Source organism: Propithecus coquereli, unplaced genomic scaffold, assembly GCF_000956105.1.
Source record: "Propithecus coquereli isolate 6110/MARCELLA unplaced genomic scaffold, Pcoq_1.0 Scaffold7, whole genome shotgun sequence".
Lineage (NCBI taxonomy): Eukaryota > Metazoa > Chordata > Mammalia > Primates > Indriidae > Propithecus > Propithecus coquereli.
In genome coordinates this window covers 2026982-2052345 of record NW_012153062.1, presented here as the reverse complement: position 1 = coordinate 2052345, position 25364 = coordinate 2026982, and the positions used below count along the sequence as shown (strand labels likewise).

Below are 25364 nucleotides of genomic sequence, written 5' to 3'. Positions count from 1 at the left end.
TAGAATGTAACCCCCCATATAAACAAAGTGACTAATATTCGGAATGTAAGAGTCAGGTATAACAAAGAAAGAAGGCTTAGCATGTATCTAATATGAGCTCCATAAAGAAAGAACAGAGAGACAATGAGAAATTTTCCAAATAATGAAAGACATCAACCCACAGATTCAAGAATTCCAATGAAAACTAAGTAGAATAAGTAAAAAGAAATAAAGTTACAAAAATCATTAAAAATTGTTTAATATCAAAGACATAAAGATATTTAAAATAGCCAATCCCCTAAAAGACACACTTTAAATGAGCAGTAATCAGCCATCCATTCACTTTTCCATACCAGCATTGGATGATAAAAGACACTGAAATGACAAGTTCCATGAGGTGAAAAAAAATAATAATAATTGCCCTGAATTGTATGGATAGTGTAAATAATTTTCAAAAGTAAAACAAAAATAAAAAATAATAAGTTTTAGAAAGAAAAACTAAAATAGTTTGGCAACAACAAAGTTTTTTTCATTGAAATTTTATATGATTTATTACAAGTAGAAGTAAACTGCTTCCACATGGAAACTGCAAGAAAAAAATGAAAAAAAAAGTGGGTAAAAATATGATAAAGCTAATCCAATATTGATTAAATAAAGCATTTACAATACTCCCATCAAGTTTTAAAGCAAAGACATAAAATGTAACCATAATGTTTGCACCCTCATAATACTCTGAAATAAAAAAAATAAATAAATAAAAATTAAAAAAGGAATAGAATTAATATACACGAAACATTATTTATAAAATGGGAAAGAGGTAATTAGAATTAAAATACTTTATGCCACAAGACTCATTCAGATTAACCCTCTAACACTGCGGTCCCCAACCCCTGGGCTGCAGAGTGGTACCAGTCAGTAGCCTGTTAGGAACTGGGAGGCACAGAGGAGGTGAGTGGTGGGCGTGAGCCAGGGAAGCTTCATCTGTATTTACAGCTACTCCCCATCACTCCCATCACCACCTGAGTTCCGCTTCCTGTCGGATCAGCAGCCAGCAGCGGACATTAGATTCTCACAGGAGTGTGAACCCTACCATAAACTGTACATGCGAGGGATCTAGGTCGCATGCTCCTTATGAGAATCTAATGCCTGATGATCTGAGGCGGAGCTGAGGCAGTGATGCTAGCACTGGGGAGTGGCTGCAAATACAGATTATCACTAGCAGAGAAGTTCAACATGTAATAATAACAGAAATAAAGTGCCCAATAAATGTAATGCGCTGGAATCATCCCGAAACCACCTCCCTCCTGCCACCCAGTCCCTGGAAAAATTGTCTTCCACAAAACCGGTCCCTGGTGCCAAAAAGGTTGGGGACTGCTGCTGTAACTGACACAAACTCATAATATAAACTAAAAAATTGGCAGCTCATCTGTAAAGAAAACTGGCACATGAACTCAGAATTACTGATTTAAACTACATAGCATATTCAACTCTGCAGGATAATGGCTTATGTACCCTCTAGGAACATAACAGAGATAGAGTGCGCGCGCGCACGTTTGTCTCTGTGTGTGTATGTGTGTGTGTGTTTGTGTGTGTGTTTAACAGTTTTATTGATATGTAATTCAATTCAATGTAATATTATAAAATTCACCCATTTAAAGTGTGCATTCCATTTTTTAGTATGTTCACAGAGTTGTGCACCCATCACCACAATCAATTTTAGAACATTTTCATCACCCAAAAAAGAGACTCCATAGTCATTACTCATCTCTATCAAATCTTCCCACCTATTCTCACCTGACCCCTTAAGCCTCAGCACCAGGCAATCACTTATCTACTTTCTATCTCTCTACTTTTGCCTATTGAGGACATTTAAAAAAATATTCCTCCTATCTCACTGTAATTATCCTGGAGAGACGTTGGCCAAAGGAGATAGAATTTTTTTTACAAAGCTTTGTTGTATTGAGCATCATCTTATGGCAGGTTGGTAAGTTTCTGTCAATCCTTGAAATGGATCAAGGTGCTCATAATTATCATCTAGCAATACAGGTGAAGAAACCTGGTGTACCAAAGAAAGTCTGCAATCTTGTCACTCATTTTTGTTTTACATTTTTAAAATATTTACATTTTAAAAAAATACTGAGTGATAAATTATGGACAACTTCCTAAAATTTTTTCTTTTACTTACTTCTCTAATATAACAATGGGGAAAGCCCAATCAGCTTACTTAATAAGTTATATATTTGGGCATTACTTTATAGTCATTGGATAGCAACTAAAGTTTTTGAGCAAGGAAGTCATATAATTGATACAACTATGTTTTTGGAAAATAATTCTGGAAGTGATCGATATTTTGTTTGGTAAGTGTATAAACCACTTAGCCGTTGAACTTGAAAAGCAAGTTCAATGTACCAAATCCATTGATTGCACTTCTCCTTTCCTGCTTTGGAACACCTGTATGATACATATACACACACACACACATATATATCAAGCAAACATATATATACACACACACATCATACATACACATACATACACACATATCAAGATAACTTTCTTTAAAATACAAATATTCTTGTCCAATAATATTTATCAGTAAATTATGCTGGTTTGATTTTGTTGGTCTTCTGACTTCCAGTTACTTTCAATAAGGATCCATCATAAAGAAGAAACTTTTATTTTTACATAAAGTCAATCAGTCAGCTTTTCTGTAATATGTATTATTAAATTTAAATTTATTTATCTCTATATAACGGCCACACAAATATAAGTGCACAGATTCTACAAAAATATGCAAAGTCATGGAAAAATCAATGCTTTACAATTTAAGTAACAGTTTTGAAAAGAAAACATATCACTATTGTTTAAAATGAAATATCATGAAATCAAGGAACACTTAAAAGCAGCCATTTTGTTCACTACATTTATAGATCGACCTCTATATTGTTATATAAAGTAGTGTTTTTTAAAAGACAAACTATCAAGAAATATAATACAGCAGTCACAGTTTGATGAGTCTGAAACGTGTACTTCCAATTGAGAGATACAATTGCAAACAACAGCCTGCACAAAGGAAACTGAGAAAAACTGACTGAGGAGGTACAATAGAATTGAGTGTACCTTTGGAAACTAGAGCTGTAATCCGGTTTGTAAGAAAATAAAGAATGGAAGTATTGACCTAAACTCCACTGAATCACAAAAGCCTAACACAATACAACACAAGTGACATCCTTTTCTCAAAGAGTCGCGAGACTCATTGAATCTGGCGATTCAATTACCCTCTCAACCTGGAAAGAATCCCCCTTCTGTGTTGAGGTCCACTGGCAGAGGTATGTGAGACAGCCCACATTGTACATAGTCAGTAAATACCTAAAAAGCCGCAGGCTGTAAAGAACAAGTACCTTTGACCCTTTATGATTGCTACAGTAATTTTTCAACAAAACATGAGTACAATAGTTTTTAAAATGACTTACAAAATATTTTATTTTGAATTAAATATCTTCGAATATCTTATATTTATATGGAAATCTGTTTAAATAAATACCTATGCACATGCTTCACTAGGTAGTAAGAAATAGGAACATATTAAGGAAATAAAAAAAGATTTTCCTAAAATTGAAATGATTCTGATCTTTCTTAGACATTTTATAAACTTTACAAATAATCCCTTTTCATCTTTTTTTCCTATAAATTTGGATAGACATTAAATAGAGTGTATACTTATTAGAATTACTAAATAACTACTGAATTTTTAAATATCTAGATAAAATTTCACTATCATGGATCTTCCAAGATGGTCCATCATAATTTTCAGATCTCCTCATACTTGATGTCAGGAACGCTAACTTAGATATATTTTTAGTCAAAACACTTCAGACATCAAACTTGGAAATTCTGCTTCACTCTTTTTCTAATGAGATCATTATTAAACAAATAAGATTTCATAAATAATATTTTATCAATCACTTCTACAGTATTTACCATATTGGATGAATAGGGAAATTAATGACTTCACATCAACAAAATATTTGTTGAGGTATTACTACAGTAGATATTTTCATAGTATATGCATTATTTAGTTTATGCCACAACTTTGTAAGATAGATGTTATCTTTCCTTTGTAAGTAAAGAGGTAAGTAGTTTTCCCTGGGCTCCCAATAAGTATTCAATCTAAAAATTCAACCCAGATTTCAAATCCTAAGAAATCTGATCATGCAGATTAATGCTAAGCCCCTACACCTAAGTAATATTCTTTAATTCTTTGAAACATTAAAGCAATATAAATTTATAATTTCTCTCCCAAAATAGTTGTTTTAAATAATGGACATATTAAGAAATGATCTTCATATGTATTATAAAAAAGAACCTGGTTGTTAAAGGAGGACTTACTGTATCTTTACAGAATTTTAGAACATTAGTATTAAATCTCGTGAAAAGGATTCTCTGTATCCTTATCGGAGACTGTCTTCAGCTTTTGCACATCTGTTAAAGGATAAGACACTTGGGCAAGGGCTCTGAAGGCTTCTTTCACAAAAACAATAGGTACTATTAATTACTCAATCAATCAACCTTCCATTAGTGAATGAAAACTGGGTTTGCCTTACATTGATTTTAAAAAAACGAAAGATCAAAATTCCTTTTGTTCTACTCTTGCCCATATAAGCCTGTTTTCTATTTTTTTAGTTATAACTCTCTTATCCTCTATGAATTACATCAAATCTTAAATTAGCTGAATTTTAGTAAAAAGAGAAAAGACATCCCCTTGATATGTCTGTGTGTCAGACTTAATCCCAAAGAATATTTTAAAACAAAGATTTCACAAATTTGAAATGTGTTTTGATGATATATGACAGTTACTATCTATAAGTATTTAGCAAGCTTAAGCTGGAGTCAATCTATTCAGTGAATGCCCTGTATGAAAAATCATTAATTTTAACAGAAACTAATTTTAAGGCAAAAAAACAATGCATATGCATTTTCCTGATTATCAAATAATAGCTTGGAAGTTTTTAATTAATAAAATATGCCACATTTTCAAATGCCTATAGAAGACATATTTTTAATGCTTTAACCAAATTTAAGACAGGCTATATGCTTTAACCATAGGTAATAATATAAAACAAGAAATCCTGTCATTATTTTCATTTACAGAGCTAAGTCTGAATTTACCTTGTTTGCAATGCTTGTGATGAATGATTTAATATCTAGATTAGTTGGACAGCTCTTCTGACAGGGGGCATCTGCACATTTCAGGCACCTAGGGAACAAAATAACTGCATTAAGAAAACTTCAAAATAACTAAGACAATCTTCTGGATATTTTCTACCTTATACTCATTCAGAGTTAGTGTCTAGTAAGTATAAATAAAATTATTTTTAGGTACAAAACTTTTCTTAAGCAATAAATATATGGTATTTGTGTTTCACCTTTTGCACACCTCCTGAGATGCATACAATAGCGCCATTCTCGCTAAAAACTGCCCCTCCTCTCAGAGTTCCTCCTCCATTTTAAGAGGATCACACCTATTTAAGATACATTGTTCGCTCATTTACTTTATCATTCTTATTTTGATCCCTTACTATACTGACAATGCTTGGAACATGAAGTCTTTTATGATAAGATTTTATAAGTCTTATAGACCACAATTATTACACAAATGCAAGGGTGAAATCTTCCTTTTTTACCACTTATAATAAACTTTCTTCTTCATTTCTCCTCTTCCCTCTCCATGTCCTTGTCTCTCTCTCTCCTTCCTCCCCCTAGCCCTCATGCCCTTTCAACCTACACTACCATTCACATGGCAATTGGGCTATATAGCAGATTCTTCAAAGCATAGCCCAGATCTACTCCCTTCAGGACCAAAGAATTTATTCCCCCAGATGCCTTGGCTTCAGCTGCTGAAGAGAATGGATCAAACAAGGTCAGGCCCCCTTTCTAGTGCCCATTGGCCCACATCCAATTACAGATCAAGGAGTGATGTTAGAGGCCCAGTCCCCTTACCCCCATTTGGGGAACTAGTCTGCAGGAATCCAATGAAGCTTTTATTGTGATAGTCTACCCAATCCCGCTTGCTTCACTCTTCTACAGATGTTGACCTCCAAATAAACTTCCGGCATACTAATTAATCTCAGAATCTGCTTACTGGGGAACTGACCGGGGACATACTTAAACTTTAGTGCACCTAAGAACCACCTGGAAAGCTTGATATATGCCACAGATTCCAAAGAGGAGCCCCTGGTCAGTCACTGTTGGCCTGAGAATATGGATTTTGAAAAAAAAAAAGGCCTCTGAGGTGATTCTGATGTACTTGGTTAGAACCACGTTGTGACGACAATTCTGTAATCACTACTTCAGAACAACTGAAACCACTAGCTAGAATTTTCATTATATCATTAACTTATGTGTGTGTGTCTTCATTTATTCGTTCATTTAATAAATATTTAATGAGCTTTGTTACATGGCAGACCCCGGGATATGAGAGTATAAAAGTGTTGGACTAGACCACCATGGTTCTGTTCTCATGGAACTTGCAGTTTGAAGGAAGTACACATATTGCAAAGGCAGCAGTGGCCAGTGTGATCAGTGGGAATTTGGATGAAATACAGCATGCTAAGGGCACACACAGGTGGGACAATCGTCCCAGAAGGAGTCGGGAATAGCTTGTTTGGAGGAATAATACTTAAAAATGGAAGCTTGAAGAATGACTGGACATTAAGAAAGCAATGGTGCAGAGTCATTCAAGAGAATGACCCAAGAATAGAAAGAGTACGTGTCAGAGCCTGGAAAGAAGAGAATATGATACAGTAATGAACTAATGGAATTTGGTTTGGCATAAAGCAAGAGTGAGAGTAGAGAGAAATAAGGCTGAAAATAAGGCTCAAGAAAATACACTACTGTCACATGTGTCGAAAACCAGAATCATCCAAGAATTTCACTGAGAATGAATCCTACATTGTTCAGTGACAAAGGTGACTAGCTAGCTCATTTTCTGTCTACTTCCATGTGTAAAGATCTTGGTTCATTTCCTTCAAGAAAACAATACCAGTCTCCTTGTCATCCTTTTGTGAATAAGAGAGCCCTCTTCATTGTCTGATCCAATTTCTCAGTACCTAATTAATATCTTGTTTTTAAATCTGATCTCTTTTCTCTGGTTTGTGCCCTTGGCCTTCTCTCTAAATTAAATTTTACACAATGAGTACCAAAGGCTTTTCATAATCAATTGTCCTCTCTGAAATGTAGTCATTAAACCTCTCCCCTATCATTTCTCTAAATGCCATTGTTAGAGCCACATCTATCATTTAGTTGAATTCCTATCTGTTCATACTTAGGATTTTTTTCCTTGAAACACTGTCACTGAATTCAAAAAGAATTTCTTGAAAGTATGATTTGCAGCATACACTGCAAAACAATGCAAAAACCCCATAATGCATGCCCTATTTGGTTGTTGATGTCAAAATGAGATGATATTTATATGAGTAACCGTCATATAAATAAATACATTAAGCATTACCAGTGGTTTGAAAGGATTTTCTATTATGTGATAATATAAAATAGCTATAAATTTAGTAAATAATATGCCATTTTAAATATTTTCTCATTTATAAAAAAGTCATCTCAGTTTTAAATATCTGTCATTACACAGGAATAAAGATATACACATACACACAAATACATATACAAACATACGCACACACAGAGCATGAGAGCACATCATATGTATTCTGGTCAACCCTAATGAAGTCAGAAGTTTTCTGCTTTTCTTTTTTTCTAACACCCAACTTGAATAATAAGGCAATTAAAAAATAAAGTTAAAATGTCAGCAGGTATGAATGAACCAAATTAATGTGCAGTGTATTTTTCTGTTCTTCCAAAGAAATCTTAAATTCAACATAAACAGATTCACTTAACAGCACTGACAATGTAAGGATTTTTAGTTGTGGTTATTAAGCCTCTTTACCAAATAATTCTCCTTTTATTATTGAGCTAGTTCACAAATAACAGCTGTTGGAAATGTCAGATGTTAATGAGGCAGGGCCACGCAAACCTGAATTGTAGCATTCTTTTTTTCTTTGGTGTCATGAATATGCCAGAATGGGCAGACTCTGATAATAATACCATCTTGCAATTCTCTAAGCGCTCTGCAGACTAAAGTGCATCAGGCTGCCATTAATCCCACTTTTCACTCTGACAGCTCAGTAATTACACTACTGCTATAGCCAGGTAGTCCTAATAAAATATCAACCACTGCACTGGAATGTATACTGGTGAGATGTTTTATTAAACTTGGGGGGGGGAGTTGATCATCAAGTGACATTAATGTTGACCTATTTTTCTATTTGACAATAAATTATCCTTTGACCATGCCATAATAGATATTACAGAGTGCATTTACTGTACCAAATCAGAAAGGTACTGCATTACAATGATGTAGGCAAATGGTGTAAATAAAATAGCAGAAATGCATGTCAGAATGTTATTACCTAAATTGCTTTAAATGATTGATACCATGAAAAATCACAGACACAGTACTTAGGGCAATATGTCAACAATTATTATAAACCACTGTTCTACATAAATTTTTCCTTAGAAGTAACATTTAAATTATACTTGTTTTCATCTTCATTCATTTAATTCCCCTTTTACCTTTCAAAGTTATTCTGTTATAATGCAGTTTATTTTTAAATGCATTATAAGAGGCAAAATTTAATTCATAAAAACAATCATGTAACATTTTAATCACCAAATAATTACTACATTTATAGGAAGAGAAATGATTATTCTTAAAAATGAAACATCTTAGATATTTTACTAGTCATAAACTTTTTCCATTTCCATATTTATTAAAGAGAATAACAATGAATTTCATTAAAAGCAAAATATAGAATCCTTAAAAAATATGAATCTTTCATGATTCACCATGACCATAAAAAATATATGAAAACTTAAGTACTGCAACTTAAGGGACAAACACTATTAACGACATATTTATCTAGGATCTTCCTCTAGGGATAAAGAAACATGATTCCTCTTCTCAAATATCAATGAGGCTGGACAGTTTTACTCCATAGTACAAAACCAAAAATATTATAGTGAGTAATGAAATAAGCAGCATTTCATTCTTCACTCATCTGAGAACAGATGCCTGCTTCTTTTGTTGGTAACCATACATTGCAGTCGGAATTGTAACCTATGCTTGTTAAAGCATTTTCTACTCCATGAGCTTAAATGACTGAATTAATTTCTTTCTCAGTTAAAAAGGCAAAACACACAAACACACAAATCTACTTGAAAACTTTAAAACTCATAATTCATTGTTTTGGTTTTGCTTGATGTTGGTTTAATCAGGTTGGCACCGTTCATCAGGCTTGTACAATCTAAATTAATTTATATATATATATATATATAATGAAATTGGGCAAGTTAATATTTATACTAAAAATTAAAATATTGCCCTAATGTTAATATTTCACTTCCTCACATATTTGATGTTCAGTACCAACATTTGGAAGGTCCACCTAATTGAGGTGTAGCAGATGGATTCAGGACCAGCTTCCCTACCTTATAAGCACCAGTGTAGGTAAATACATAGTATAATATTCTTCCTCAACTCTGCAATATTCCTACTGAAAACTGGGCAGAATCAAGTATCAGGTTGAATGGAAGGAGTGTGAATCAAGAAACAGAGGTTGTGAGTGTCATATATGTGTATGAGTTCTACAGCTTTCATCCCTTGTACCCAGACTCTGTCATAATAAAAGGATCCAAGAAAGGTTGTTGGTCTCTTTAAAACATGATGGAACTAACTCCATATTCTGATCCATTAAATAGTCAAAATAGTCAAAACCATTCTCAGCTTCCAATAACTCTGTGACTATTTCCACTTCTGTGCTTCTCTTAATACTCCATTAACAGCCCTTTCTACATACTTTCTGACTCTGCTTCTCTGATTACACTTCAAGTTCTTATTGGCTGAGGGGCATTTGGAACTAACTTTGAATATTCTTAATATTCGTCTTAGCCCAGCTTCTACATTCTACTGAGCTGGAAGCTATGTAACATCATTAAAAGTAATTGGATTTCTAATGCTATGCACCATTCTGCCTTTTAATCACACTTACAATGTTCATGTGTTAAGATTTTTAATATATACTTGTATTTACAAGTTAATATCAAATACAATTTTTACATAGAGCTATTTATCTACTAGAAATTCCCATTACCACATGGGTGCTTCAGAACAATTCAAGAGATGCAAATTTAGAATAGTACACAATTCACACACTGATGCTTAAAATAATTTGTTAGATGATGAAGATTATGATTCTGGGAATAAAACACAGTTGAGAACTTTTCTACATGTTTTCTATAGTCTGCCTCAGAGAATTATTGGTTTTCTCAGAAGTTAACAGCTTAAAATGTATAGTTTATACTTTTTGCATATTTTAACTTAAAAGAAGGGACTTGTATCAAATTCAATACTTATTTTTGATCTTCATACATAACAGATTCTTAAAAATTAATAAAACTTCTTTTATCTCCATTGCATAGGTGGGGAATCTCTCAGAAGCATAAAGAGACTAGTGGCCAATGCAGCTAAGGAAACTACTAAAACATATTTAGTGTCTTATACCCAAGAATATCCCATCCACATACAAAGACAAGTTAGAATTTTAAAAAGTGGTGTTCCACTGACCTCATCTCTTAGTGACATTAGTGCCTCTTTGCCAGAGAAATGTGAAGACTGAGAAGAAAAGCAGTTAAGTAGTCACAGCTAGAAAAAGACTACGGCATCATCTCTCCTGGAGTCCAATTTTAGTTTAAGAAAAAAAAAAAAGTAAAAAGTAGTCCTGTCTCCTCAAGAGGCTTCTCAAGTCTAGATGAAAGGGTTAGGGATTTACGGTATCAAATAGTTTTGAAGGCTTACCGAACCTTAATAGCCATTGAGGCACTATGCCTCAGAGAAGGAAAATGACTTGTTCTAAATCTTCCTCAGAGCTTATGGCAAACTTTTCTAACTCAATCCATGGACTGTTCCATGCTGTAGCATTTATTTTCTTCAAAACAATATACGATTATTAGGAAGCTAATTTTGTTACAGTTTTTAAGCAAATTTGGTTTAGCCATTTGTGCTAGAAAGATACTTTTATTAGCATATTTTTATTAAAAACATTAAGTATGCTACAAGAAATCTCAACAGCATAAGAAACCACAAACTCACATATATCATGTTGTCTTGCAAGCAAATAAAATATATCTCCATAAAGACTTAGTGCTATCATTTAAAAAAAATAAAGCAAACATTGTCCTATTTTACTACACAGAAAAAAAATATCATCACAAGTATCTGAAGGATTTTGCTCTTAAACTTATATTTTTTCCTTCCTTACTCTTAAAGAGATTTGGAAACAGAAAAAAAGACTTGAAAATAAGTTTTTAGTATACAGAGGTAGAACAATAAGGATGTGATGTTATCAGTGTACGTTAATAATAACTGCAGGAAGATTCATTGGAAGAAAACAGACATACATCATGAATATAGGCACAGACAGAAATATTTAGGTATGAAAAGAGAACAGAGCTCATATAAAGAAAGTAGGGTCAGTACTTAAAGCTTTCTGAATCTACTGGGGCTCTAAGATATTGGAAATATAAATATTACATAATACAACAAGATTTAAATAATAGCACCAAACAGCAATGACCAAGAGGCCAAAAGAAAATTGTTTGTTTGTTTTTGCCAAAAGGATGGTACTGATAATTATGCTGAGAGTTATGGGGTTGAATGAGGTTACTGTAGATTGTAGTAGTGAAGGAAAAGAGTGTCCTATTTCCAGCTGCTCTCTTTTAGAAATTTCTTTAAAAAGTACAAGATCATAATTCATAAACTGAATTGTTAAAATGGAACAAAAATAACGTATTATCTTGCAACTATTAAAAGTAATTAAATATTAAGTACTCACCAGTTTTTTAATATATCAATAATACAGAAACAGTAACAGCAAAGACAATGAATACAGAAAAATACATAAATGTATTTATTAAATGTTTTTTCTGCCCAGTAGATATCTAGGTGCTAAAACATCTGATACAATTTGATACCTGTCACAACTAGCTACAACAGAGGTACACTTCAATCAAGAAAACCAGAAAGTACCACAGATAAAAACTCAGCTTTAAGTCCTAGTAGGTCTTGTGGGAAACCCTCTCCTAAGAGGCCATTTTTTACCCACCTTAAAGATGGTGGGGATTGAGAGTATATATTTAAAGGAATTGAGGAAGATGGCTAAATTCATGAGGAAGATAAAGAGTTTCCTCTTTGTTGTAGTAATGAGATAGTGATAAGCCATGTACCTAAAATAACGTTCTCTGTAAGATCTGGCTATACTAAACATAGCCAGCATAAGTAAGTCAGGTAATACATAGCATATACGAATGCTATACAGCTGTGGTCCCCAACCCCCAGACCATGGCCCCGTATTGATCCGCAGCCTGTTAGGAACTGGGCAGGGCATCGATGCTTGAGCTCAGTGTCCCTACCCACGCCCCCCTACTACCACCCAGTCCATGGAAAAATTGTCTTCCATGTAATTGGTCCCTGGTGCCAAAAAGGTTGGGAACCATTGCTATACAGTGTGTGTGTGTGTGTGTGTGTGTGTGTGTGTGTGTGTGTGTGTGTGTGTGTGTGTGTGTGTGTGCATTTACCCAGACTTACGTGTATCCTACTGTTAATTAAGTGCTCTAATATGTTTGCTCGTCCAAAGCCTTTAAATGTATTAACTCAGAAAGAACAGCATAGTGTACAGGCTCCGGTGCTTGATTGCCCATATTTAACTCCTGACTTCACTTTACTAGTTTTAAGACATTAGGCAAATCACCTAACCTCTCTGGGCATGAGTTTTCTCATATGCAAATGAAGATAATAATTTATACATCAGAGGTTTGTTGTGATAATGTTTAAAGATTATATGCTTATACTAAATAGTATGTACTTCTTTAGTAACTTAACAGGTATTCTCTACAACCCTCAAAATATTCTGCAAGTTATATGTTGCTTTTTCTTCTTTAATGTGGAAGGAATTAGTGAAGAGTCATATATAATATTTCACAGTTATTTACATATATTGAACATAGTAAACATCTGAAAAATATATGCATATGCTTTAAGTGTTCATTTTTCTCCATATGGGATTTCAGAAGAAGGAAAAGTTATTTTCATCTCAGGAGAAATAGAAGACTTCTTAGACAGAGAAACATGCTGAAGGTTGAAGGACAAGTAGGATTTGACCCTGTAGAGACAGATGAGTATATGAGAGCTTACCAATGAGAGCAAGCTACGAATGCATACATAGTTCTTCTGTTTATTCCACTCTGCAGCCTCCACTACACCATGTAATTTTTAACTGCCCAATAATGTGGAATGAATTAATGAATGAAAAGAATACAGAGAAAGAAACTGTTGTCTAATGCATTCCACTAAAAAAAAAAAAAAAAATGGACCTTGGGCTCATCCAGGGCAAAGACTATAATTCATGCTTAGCTCTCAGTGCCTATGCTAGTAGCTGGCACATATATAGGTGCTCACACATGTTTATGAAAAAGTCCTCAGTCAGCCACTACACTTCTTCAGGAATGAAACCACAAAAATACATGTCAATCTCATCAGTGATCCAATGCTAATTACAGTGTACTATATATGGAATCCTTTCTTCTTGAGGCTTCCGGTTGTTTCCTCATGGTAATAGTATGATGTAAAAATATTCTCCTCCTGAAAATCATTAAAGATGATAGATTGGACTGCACACCATACTATAAAGATTGTACTTTTGAAAATGGCTACATTCTAACTTGAAAAGTGACTGATCTTCATTATGTATATATGTGTTTGAACAAGTATCTGAAGGATGAAACTAGTAAGGATGAGAACTTATGTGATAAAAGAGGCTTTCCTTCATTACTGATCCACACATGATCTCCTGGCTCATCTGTGTTTTCAATGCTCATGTTAGGCCTATTTCTCACTTCCCCTTTTCTATTGCTACCACCTGGTGAGACCATAACAAGGTATTTCTTACTCTGCAGGGTATAGCAATATCCTCTGAGAAAATATGCTATCCGTGTACAAATATAGTCTGTCTTTAGGTAAGTATTGATAATTAAGGATATATCTATATTTTATATACCATTTTAATTTGAATAAGTTTGTATGAAGTTTAATTTTAATAATTCATATAAGTTTATATGAAACAACACATACTCATAATAAAGATCAATTACACATTTAGTTAGCGTGTAGGCACTTTCAAAAGCCTAAGCCTCATAATATATTTCCTAGTCCAATCTACCATTTTTAATTTAACTACAAGATATATGTAACTTTTTTCAAACCAGCATATTGTTTCTCACCCCAATTGTGGTCCCCTTCACATTCTAGACAGCTGCTACATGATGCTCAATATACTTTTTATCCTTTCAGACCTTAGAAGGAACTGTGCAACATTACTAACAGTTTTTATTATAGCTTTCCTACTATGCAATAATCTTATTTCACCTGAACTATCTCCCCAGTAGAGTCATAAACTCTTTGATTTATATAAAAAATCCTTCCAAGGTTCACAGAATAAAGATTTTTTTTTTTTACATTTTGTTCACATTTATTTTTCGCTTTTAGTGAACTCACAGAAAATTAGAACACCTTAAACAGTTTAATAGCAATTTTTGTAAGCAAAGTTACATTCCATCTCTAGGTCAAATTGGTCAAAGCTTCTCCAGTATTTACAAAACATGATGGAAAAGATGCTACACAAAACCATTGCATCTGAAGATTTTTTTTTCCTTTATTCTCAAAGACGACTAGAAAAGAAAGCATTGTTTGCTGTAATCAAAAATATACCACAGTATAAACAGTAATCATTCCACTTATCACAGCTTGGTTGAATTTAAATTTGTGTTTAAAAGGTCCAAGATGACTGCAAATCTTGATATCCAGAAGCACATGAAGTTTGCAACTTTACACCCTGCCCATTTTTGTAAAACTGCAGACATTTTCTGTAGCATATTCATATGCTGTGAAAATTATCTTTTCGAATTTTGAAAGATCTCTTGTATTTTTATCTTAATATCCGTGAAGGCCCTTTATTTTTTTTTTATTTCAGCATATTATGGGGCTACAGATGCTTAGGTTACGTGTGTTGCCCTTGGTTCCCCCCCAACAAGTCCATGTTTCAAATATGTCCATCCTTCGGGTAGTGCGCATTGCACTCCTTGTGTATACAAATACTCGTCCCCTCCTCCCTCCTCCCCCCTCCTCCCACCGCCCTCCCCCTTCCCCAACATCCAATAGATGTTGTTATGATATGTGCATTTATGTGTTGATTAGTTAATACCAATTTGATGGTGAGTACAAATGGATCCCGTTCTTCTGTTCTTGTGGTGCCCCACTTTGGATAATGGGCTTAAGTTTAATCCAGGAAAGTGTAAGAGGTGCTAGATCACTGTCGTTTCTTATGATTAATATTCCATTGTAAACATATACCAAATTTTGATAATCCACTCATGGAGTGACGGGCACTTGGGTTGTTTCCACATTCTTGCAATAGTGAATTGTGCTGCCATAAACATTCGGGTGCAGATGTCCTTATCGTAGAATGTTTTGTGCTCTTTTGGGTAGATGCCTAATAGTGCTATTGCTGGATCGAATGGTATTTCTATTTTTAGCTCTCTGAGGTATCTCCAAATTCTTTTCCACAGAGGTTGCACTAATTTGCAGTCCCACCAGCAGTGTAGAAGTGTTCCTGTCTCTCCACATCCTCGCCAATATTTGTTGTTCTGTGTTTTTTTGATAGAGGCCAATCTCACTGGGGTTAGGTGATACCTCATTGTGGTTTTGATTTGCATTTCTCTAATGATTAGAGATGTTGAGCATTTTTTTATATGTTTGCTGGCCATTATTCTGTCTTCTTTTGAAAAGTTTCTGTTCATTTCCCTTGCCCATTTGTTGATGGGGTTGTTTGATTTTTTCTTGTTGATTTTTTTGAGTTCTAGATAGATTCTGGTTATCAGCCCTTTATCAGATGTGTAGAGAGCAAATATTTTTTCCCATTCTGTGGGCTGTCTATTCACTCTAATGATAGTTTCCTTGGCAGTGCAGAAGCTTTTTATTTTGATTAGATCCCACTTATTTATTTTTGTTGCTGCGGCGATTGCTTTGGGGATCTTCTTCAAGAATTCCTTACCTAGGCCGATGTCTGAAAGGGTCTTCCCAACATCTTCATTTAGAATTCTTAAGGTTTCATGCCTTAGGTTTAAGTCTGTTATCCACCTTGAATTGATTTTTGTGAGAGGTGAGAGGTAGGGGTCTAGTTTCAGTCTTCTGCATGTAGCTATCCAGTTTTCCCGGCACCATTTATTGAAAAGAGATTCTTTTCCCCAGTGTATGTTTTTGTCAGCTTTGTCAAAGATTAGAGTACCATATGCAGATGGTCTCATCTCTGGATTCTCAGTCCTGTTCCAGAGGTCAATGTCTCTATTTTTGTGCCAGTACCAAGCTGTTTTAATCACTACAGCCTGGTAGTACAGCTTAAAGTCAGGTAAACTGATACGTCCCAGTTTGTTCTTTTTACTTAAGATTGCTTTGGCTATACGAGGTCTTTTCTGGTTCCATACAAAGCGTAGAATTATTTTTTCCAGATCTGTGAAGAATGATAATGGGATTTTGATAGGGATTGCATTAATTCTGTAGATCACTTTAGGTAGTATGGGCATTTTAACGATATTGATTCTACCAATCCATGAGCAAGGTAGGTTTTTCCATCTGTTTCCATCTTCTACAATTTCTTTTTTTAGTGTTTCGTAGTTCTCCCTGTATAAGTCTCTTACATCTTTCGTTAAATATATTCCTAGATATTTAATTTTCTTTGAGGCTATTGTAAAAGGAATTGCCTTTTTGATTTGATCTTCTGCTTGACTGTTGTTGGCATATATGAATGCCTCAGATTTGTGTGTATTGATTTTGTAGTCTGAGACTTTGCTGAATTAGTTTATCAGTTCTAGGAGTCTCTTGGATGAGCCTTTGGGGTTTTCTAGATATAATATCATATCCTCGGCAAAGAGCGAGAGTTTGATCTCGTCTGTCCCCATTTGCACACCCTGAATATCCCTCTCTTGCCTAATTGCGGTGGCGAGGATTTCGAGCAGTATGTTGAATAGAAGTGAAGATAGAGGGCAGCCTTGCCTGGTTCCAGTTCTAAGTGGGAATGGTTTCAATTTTTCCCCATTCAGTATGATATTGGCAATGGGTTTGTCATAGATCGACTTGATAATTTTAATCAATCCCAATCCAAATAGAAGAAAAGAAATAACTAAGATCAAAGCACAATTAAACGAAATTGAGAACAAGAGAACTGTACGCAAGATCAACAAAACCAAAAGCTGGTTTTTTGAAAAGATAAACAAAATTGACACCCCACTGGCTAGACTGACTAAAATCCAAAGGGAAAGGTCTCTAACAAACTCAATCAAAAATGAAAAAGGAGAGATCACAACAGATGCCACGGAAATACAAAACATTATTTTTGATTACTACAAAAACCTATATGCCCAAAAACTATATAACGAGGAGGAAATGGACAAATTCCTGGAAACATACAACCTCCCTAAGTTCACCCAAGAGGTAACAGAATATCTGAATAGACCAATTTCAAGTTCAGAAATTGGAGCAGCAATCAAAAACCTCCCAAAACGTAAAAGCCCCGGACCAGATGGCTACACTCCAGAGTTAACCAAACATTCAAAGATGAACTCACACCTATACTACAGAAATTATTCCACAATATTGAGAAAGATGGCATCCTTCCTAACTCATTCTACGAAGCCAATATCACCTTGATACCAAAGCCAGGAAAGGAGACAACAAAAAAAGAAAACTACAGACCAATATCCCTCATGAATATAGATGCAAAAATCCTCAACAAAATTTTAGCAAATAGAATTCAGCAGCACATCAAAAAAATAATTCACCATGACCAGGTGGGCTTTATTCCAGGGATGCAAGGCTGGTTTAACATACGCAAATCTATAAATGCAATTCGCCACATAAATAAAAGCAAGAACAAAGATCATATGATTCTTTCGATAGATGCAGAAAAAGCATTTGACAAAGTCCAACACACCTTTATGATAAAAACTCTCATCAAAATAGGCATAGATGGCTCATTCCTTAAAATTATCAAGTCCATCTATGACAAACCCGTGAAGGCCCTTTATAAAGGGTTAAAAGAAAATAATATATATTAGTTATAGATGACCTAGAAGTAAACTTTTTAGAAAATTTCAAAACTTAAAAGAGGTCTATTTTTTATGACTTATTTGCAAGTAATTTCAGAAATGATGTAATTATAATAGTAATAGTAATATACAGTTGTATATCTCATTTCTAGTAAAGATATGAAAAAGTTAATAGTTTAATCCATAAATAAAATAGGTTGTTTATTCCTATACAATGCCTAGATATGTGGAAATGTTGATTATGAAAAAATAATATCTGAACAAACATGCAAATCTACTTAAAGGCATGTGGATTGGGATAGATTTTACTTTCTACAGTACTACACTTGTTGCATTTTTTTCAATGAGTAAGTATAACTTACGTAATTTAAAAAACAAGGCATAAGTGTTGATTGTCAACTAAAATTACTTTATCCTAGGTAATTTTTATTTTTTATACTGATTATATGAAGTGACCAGGCAAAAGCAACCCTATATATTTTTTTCCTCTCTCAAAAACCTTCCAAAGGCTTACATGAGATACAGTTTAGAATTTTAACAGATGATCACAATGGAATATACAATTGATCCTTGAACAACACAGGTTTGAACTGCTCGGATCTAGTTATACACAGACTTTTAAAATACAGCATTCACAGGATGCAAAACCTGCATATAGAGAGGGCTGACTGCGTGATGCAGCTTCTGGTACACGTGGAATCCTGGAACCAATCCCCTGCTTATACTGAGGGATAACTGTACTGAGTGGCTGGTGGCTGACAAAGCTAACAAAACAAAGGGTCAAGTCTAGTCAAAGAAATAGTGAATGAGGGTTTCATTAAGTTAAAACAACAGTAAAGAAAATGGCCTTAAAATTAAAAGATAGCATTTACCAATAATAAAACTTAGGAACAGGCCAGGTGCACTGGCTCATGCATGTAATCCTAGCACTTTGGGAGGCCAAGGTGGGAGGATCCATTGAGGCCAGAAATTCAAGATCAGCCAGAGCAAGAGAGCAAGACTCCATCTCTACAAAAAACAGAAAAATTAGCTGGGCGTGGTGGTGCACACCTGTGGTCCCAGCTGCTCCGGAGGCTGAAGGACCACTTGAGCCCAGGAGTTCGAGGTTGCAGTGAGCCATGATGATGCCACTGCACTCTAGTCGAGGCAACAAAGCAAGATTCTGCCTCAAAAAATAAAATAAATAAAATAAAATAAAATTTAGGAATAAATATATTTTTCCATATCTTAGTTCTCTTGGTATAATAGAGTAACAGGAATAATTCAACTCAAAATTATTTATTAAAGACCTACTATGTTCTAAGTTCTATGCTGGTGAAGGGGAGGACTTATTGAAACTTACTTAGAAGATGGTGACTTAATACATTGGACTCACTTCATGTAAAAGGCTTTCAAAAGAGTTTTTTGCATGTAGCTTTTTTTCTTTAAAAGTGCAACAGCGATTGCAATTATTTTAGAGGCTAAAATAACATATTTGGAGAGCAATGGCCAGATCTGGATTTTCTTCCTCTTGCAACTGTTAAGTTTCATGTGTGGAGTCCATACAGGTTTATTTAAAAGTTTTACTCCATAAAAATTATACTACTCTCCTTTTTCAAAAATAATAAGTAAACCCACTTCACACATGTTTCACACATGTTTAATTTAAATAAAGTTTACATTTAAACATTCATTCACTTTACTTAGCTAAATCTATGTTGATTACCCAAGTAAAAGAAAAATTTATTCAGCAGAAATATTTTTTTAAAGTGTTGTCCTGGTGATTTTTTTTAAAACTTCTGATCGTGGAATTCTCCTGTTTAAAGGAAGAATCTTGACAAAAGATTATCTCTGAGCCTTAGCTCCTACCCTTTTTCATTCCTACAGCTCCAGCTGCAACACCTACCCCATACCAGAACTCTGCTCACAGTTTCAGGAGCCGGTTAAGTCATGTTCAACTTTTGTGCATTCCAACATGCTCCTCCCTTTCTTGAGGAGCCACACTTCAAGTTTCCTTCAGAACTCAGCTCAAGTGTCTCCAGTGGAGCCTCCTGGCTCTATCTCCTGGAGCCATTCTGGTTTCTCAAAGCACACTATAGGTTCCTTTATCAAAGCAATTATCACATTGCACTGTAACAGCTGATTCACTTTTCTGGTCTCTCTTCTATTTCCTCCTCCAATGAGAAAACGGTTGGGTTTCTTTGTCTTTGGGTTAGTTTGCTTGGAAATAGATTAATTTGAAATCAGATGAAATCAGAAATTTGAAATCAGATGAAAAAGCCATAATTTTGGCAATATCCAGTTATTGCATCAAATGTTTGGGAAAAATAGTTGTTTTATAATTGTTCTTTGAACTTACACAAATAATACATGCTATAACAAGATAATTGTAGTTAGTTTCATTTATTTAATAAATACTTACATAACGGGTTACTATATGCTAGCATGTTTCTATGTATTTTATAAATGTTAACTCAATCTTCATAATCACTCAATGAGGTAGATGTAAATATTAACTCATTCCATCTTCATGAAAACCTGATGAGGTAGATACTGTTGTTATTCTCATGTTAAAGATATTAAGGCACAAAATTTTCTTCTCTGACTTAGGTTTCAAATATTTTATTGCTTATTTCTATGGTCCTAGTGATCATCAAGTAGTTAATAAAGATCTCCTAAAGGCCTGTGATTCCTGCTTTTCTCTGCCGTTTTTCCTTTATTCTAACATCCTAACAGGGTATGGTGACATCAGAGCTTGCCTCACAGCTTGTGAAAGCCAGATTCAGGATTTTTATTCAGGTTTGACTTATTTTAAAGCCCAACCAGTGGATATTATTATTTCATTTTTACAATACTTCCCATAATGATAGCCAGTAATCCCAGAAATCTTGAAGAAGTTTTATGAAATAATATATGAAAACCATGCATGTCACAGTTATTACCATATAATATTATTTCATATAGATGGCTGATTTAAAAAGCAAGCTAAGAAAAACTCTTCATTTATTTACAAGGAGCTCAGCAATAGTACTTGCACATCATGTTACTATTTACAAAGCATTTTCTCACATATAATTTATCTACAGAAATCAGTAAGATCAGTCTTTCCAGTACAAATACTAGACAGACAAAATAAAAACAATTAGAATCAATGTTTAGAAATATCAGAAATATGAGGCATAACAGATTAAATAAAAAATATGTATTCAACATATGTTATCATGACTTACCCTAAACTATGTCCCTTCCCATCATTTGGAACTTTATATATTGTGACAAATAAATTTCTGTTCTCAGGAGTTTAGTGCCTAAAAATCAATGCTGATACTGCACATGAAGAATATGTAGAAATTTTAGGAAATTAATGAATATCAGTGAAAAACAGATAAGAATATAAATGTTTGATCTTCTCAATTTAATTCATGTCTTAAGGTAGAACAAGATTTCAGGCAATGACACTGCCTGGAAAATGAACAAATATGAAGATGATCTGATCATTAACAGAAGATTTTTTGAGATAATTAGCCTAGAAGCTAAAGGACATAATATTCAGAAATAAGATCTTGAACAAAGTCATTAAAGTTAGCTGCTTACAACTCATTATGATTTAAAGTCTAAAAACAGGAAAATAGAAAGCTAAGTGCAAATAATATATATTTTGTAAGAATGGAAAATTCCATCAACTATGCTCCTAATAAAATACATAAGAGCACTGACAATGCTGTGACAGTATGTCACATGCTGCATGAAATTTAAGAAAGCTTAATAAAGAAGGTGAAGGTAATAGAACTTAGATATGTTTGTGGTACATGGACTCTTAATAAATTATTTCCATGGTTCCTTCATTCTTTCCTTTCCTCCATCCTTCTTTCAACGAACAAATATCTATAGAGCATTTACTATTTTCTGGAGATTTTGTTAGGTGCTAGAGATACCAAGAGGAATAAGGTACAGGTTTTGCCCTCAAGAAGCTCATCGTGGTGGAATCACACATATAAATGCTCATCCTCAGATTATGTGGAAGTGTGGTGGTAGAGAGATGAGAGATACAGAGTGCACACACTTGCCCCCTCAATACAAATCCAAGTTTAGAGGTGCACTCAACTGCTCACTCCCCTATATTCAAGGCCTAGTATAATGCTAAAGACACAACAACTGTTCGCTTATCATTTTGTTGACTGAATGAATGGGGTACAGATATGTTTCTTCAGAGAGTGTGTATATGTGATATGTGCACATGCATATGCCTTGTGGAAAAGCCAAGTAACACAGGGCTTGAGGAAGATACAGAATGTGAGGAACCGGAAGCATTTGTTACTAACCTACTGAAAGTGGCATGGAGCTTGCAGGACAGTTCTCTGGGCCTTGGACCAAGCCAGTTCTCCCTCCTTTCTTGTTTATAGTTCTCAAGAATAACTACACTGGGAATGCAACATCCTGAGATAATGAGGGACTGGCTGGGACATCCCAAGTTCCGTTCTAGTCCCCCTGGAAACAGGATGTCCTTCAACACATTAGCCTAGTGAGTCCTGTGACCCAGCGGTACAAATTCCAAGACGGGCTGCTTTCTGGGGTCCCTCAGCTGCAGTGCAAGTCGGACACCCACAGTAGAGATATCATCCAACCCTGGGCAGCTTTCCTAAGCCTTGAGGGATTGGCTCACAATCAGCGGGTTTCTGTCGTCCCTATTTATAAGTAATAAACCTATTTTATAAGTGTGTTCTATGTCCCCAGACAAGTTTGTAACCAGTGTACAGTGAATCAGCTTCACAGAGCTCTCTGCCCAATTACTTTTAATTTACTCCCACTGCAAACCAATCATCCCTTCTTTTAACTGATCTTTCTTCTTTTATCCATACGCTACCCATTAGATACCTACCACAACACAATACCATTAAAGGCAATATAGTTTAATGGATTTTAGATTTGTATCCAGTTCCATTACTAACTTTGTGATCTTGAGAAAGTTATTTAAAATATTTGTGCCCAGTTTCTTCATCTGAGTTGCTAGTCACAATCTAGACATCATACCATTATGGTGGGATTAAATAAATAATACGCGTGAAATATTCAGAACTGTGCCCACTATATAGTAAGTGTTCAATGTAAATCATTGCTGTCAATCATTTGTGTTATAATCTGGGAACAATGGAGAATACAATGCAGGAAATGAGCACTGTTTTTCAACAGCTAATAGAAAGCAAAGTGTTATGGTAAAAACTATAAAGCCATGACTACCACATGTTACCGTTAAAATAAGTGAAATAATTATAACGAGTGTCAAAAACAATACCATGTTTATAGTAACTGTTCAATAAATGTTAACTAAAAAACATGTGCAAAAATAGCTTAACCTTCCAAACTGATTTGAGGGGGTTTGAAGAACACAAAAGTAAAGTGGTGTCATTTTGAATAAACATAAAATGTGTAAACATAACAGATCATAAGAATAAAATGTGTAAGGCCATGTGCATTCATAAGGTTTACAATGACAGCAGCAGCTACACCGCAAAGCCAAATATAAGCTGATTTCCATAGCCACCCCACTAGCGTGATGAGTTACATTAAGCGATGACTCAGTAATCATTATTTCTACAAGTGACCTCTTTTATAGTTCATTATTAATGGCTTTGATGGGACTGCTTCAGTAACCAATTCTGTATTTGGGCAGTTTAGGCAAATTTCTATGTCAACAACAAAAAGAGGTATTGAAGCCCAGGGTGGTGGGAGTAGGCAGGGAGGCCAATGAATCTCTCTTTATCATGGAAAGCTCTCTGGTGGAGGTATAATTTTTCTCCTCCTTTAGTTCTCATTTCTAAAATGGATATTTCTCCAATACATGAATGTATTTCACATGATGAGACAACATATAAATTTTCTACTTTAATTAAACAGAAAGAGAAAGAAGAGAAACTTTCTTAAAAATAATCTTAGAGAATAAATTTTTCTTATGTGTCACCTTTTCATTAAGCTGTGAAATTTCTCACCTGCTCCCTTCTTGATATTTTTTTAAGGTGAACTTTTCAGAACAACCCCACTGAGAGGAAATTGCTTTGCAAGCTGGGAAGATATTAATCTGTTCTCCCAGTTTAGTGGGTGCATAAATCCTTTTTTATTGAAGAGGTGTTGTTAAAGTTCTATATATAAGACGACAGTACAGTATTGATTTTGGTAATGTTAATACAAAAGCAGTATTTTTAGTTAAACATGCTGTATTCTTTCAATTTTCCTGCCTTTGCTCTCGCTTTTCCCTCAATACAAAATGTGTGGCTGCTCACTCCCACTCCCTATCTGGCAGGTTCCTGGGCATCCTTCAGGAGGCAGCATTAGGTGTCATCTCCTCTTAAGAAGCCTCGCTCAACTCCCTCCCCCCGCCCCACTCCTCTTAAAGCTTTTTAATTTCTTTCTTTGTATCCCCACATTTTTCAAACTATAATATAATTATTTTTTGAAGCATCCTAGCAGCCTGATAGGTCCCAGGAGGAAATTCATTCATTCATTCAACAAATATTGTTTGAGTACCTTTTAGGTGCAAGGCCATGGGAACATGATGGCATATAAAACAGACACAGAGTCTTTTTTCCATAGCTTATGGTTAAACAAATGAATGAACAAATATTTCATTATAGACTAAGATAAATTTATGACAGCACAGCACAGTGGAATCAGAGGGTCAGGGAAGTCATCCCACCATGTCCAGGGTGATCAGGAGTTAACCAGGGTGAAGATACGAGTGCAGGAGGCAGAAGAGACGTGCAAATGCCACGCGATGGCAGGAGGCTCAGCATTTCCAGGCTTTGAAAGAAGGCCCTGGTTACTGAAGCAGGATATGAGGCCAGGGAGGCTGACAAGAGCAAGGAGACTGCCAGGTTATAACATCTTGGATTTTCAGCAGCTAAGCACACCAGGTGCTCAACAAATGCTTGTTGAATAAATTAATAATAATAATAATAAAGATGACTGTGCAATGGGTTTTTGAGAGTTTGTATTATTCCTATCTTGGGAAAACTGAAATTTTTACAAGGTAATTTACTTCCCATTACTACAAATAGGAATATTTTTGCCTTGTTAAGACTTTCCCCTTTTCATATATTTAAAAGTAATTTAGAGAGCTATAATTCAGT

General features: G+C 34.7%; 1 protein-coding gene across 1 annotated transcript in view; it reads right to left on the bottom strand.

Moving 5' to 3' along the window:
• LOC105823868 (dihydropyrimidine dehydrogenase [NADP(+)]-like) overlaps positions 1–25364 on the bottom strand; it is a 256534-nt gene that overhangs the window by 14023 nt on the left and 217147 nt on the right. The window contains exon 4 of the mRNA XM_012661139.1: positions 5149–5236. Within this exon, the coding sequence (XP_012516593.1) occupies positions 5149–5236 (88 nt within the window). The remainder of the gene's footprint in view (positions 1–5148; positions 5237–25364) is intronic.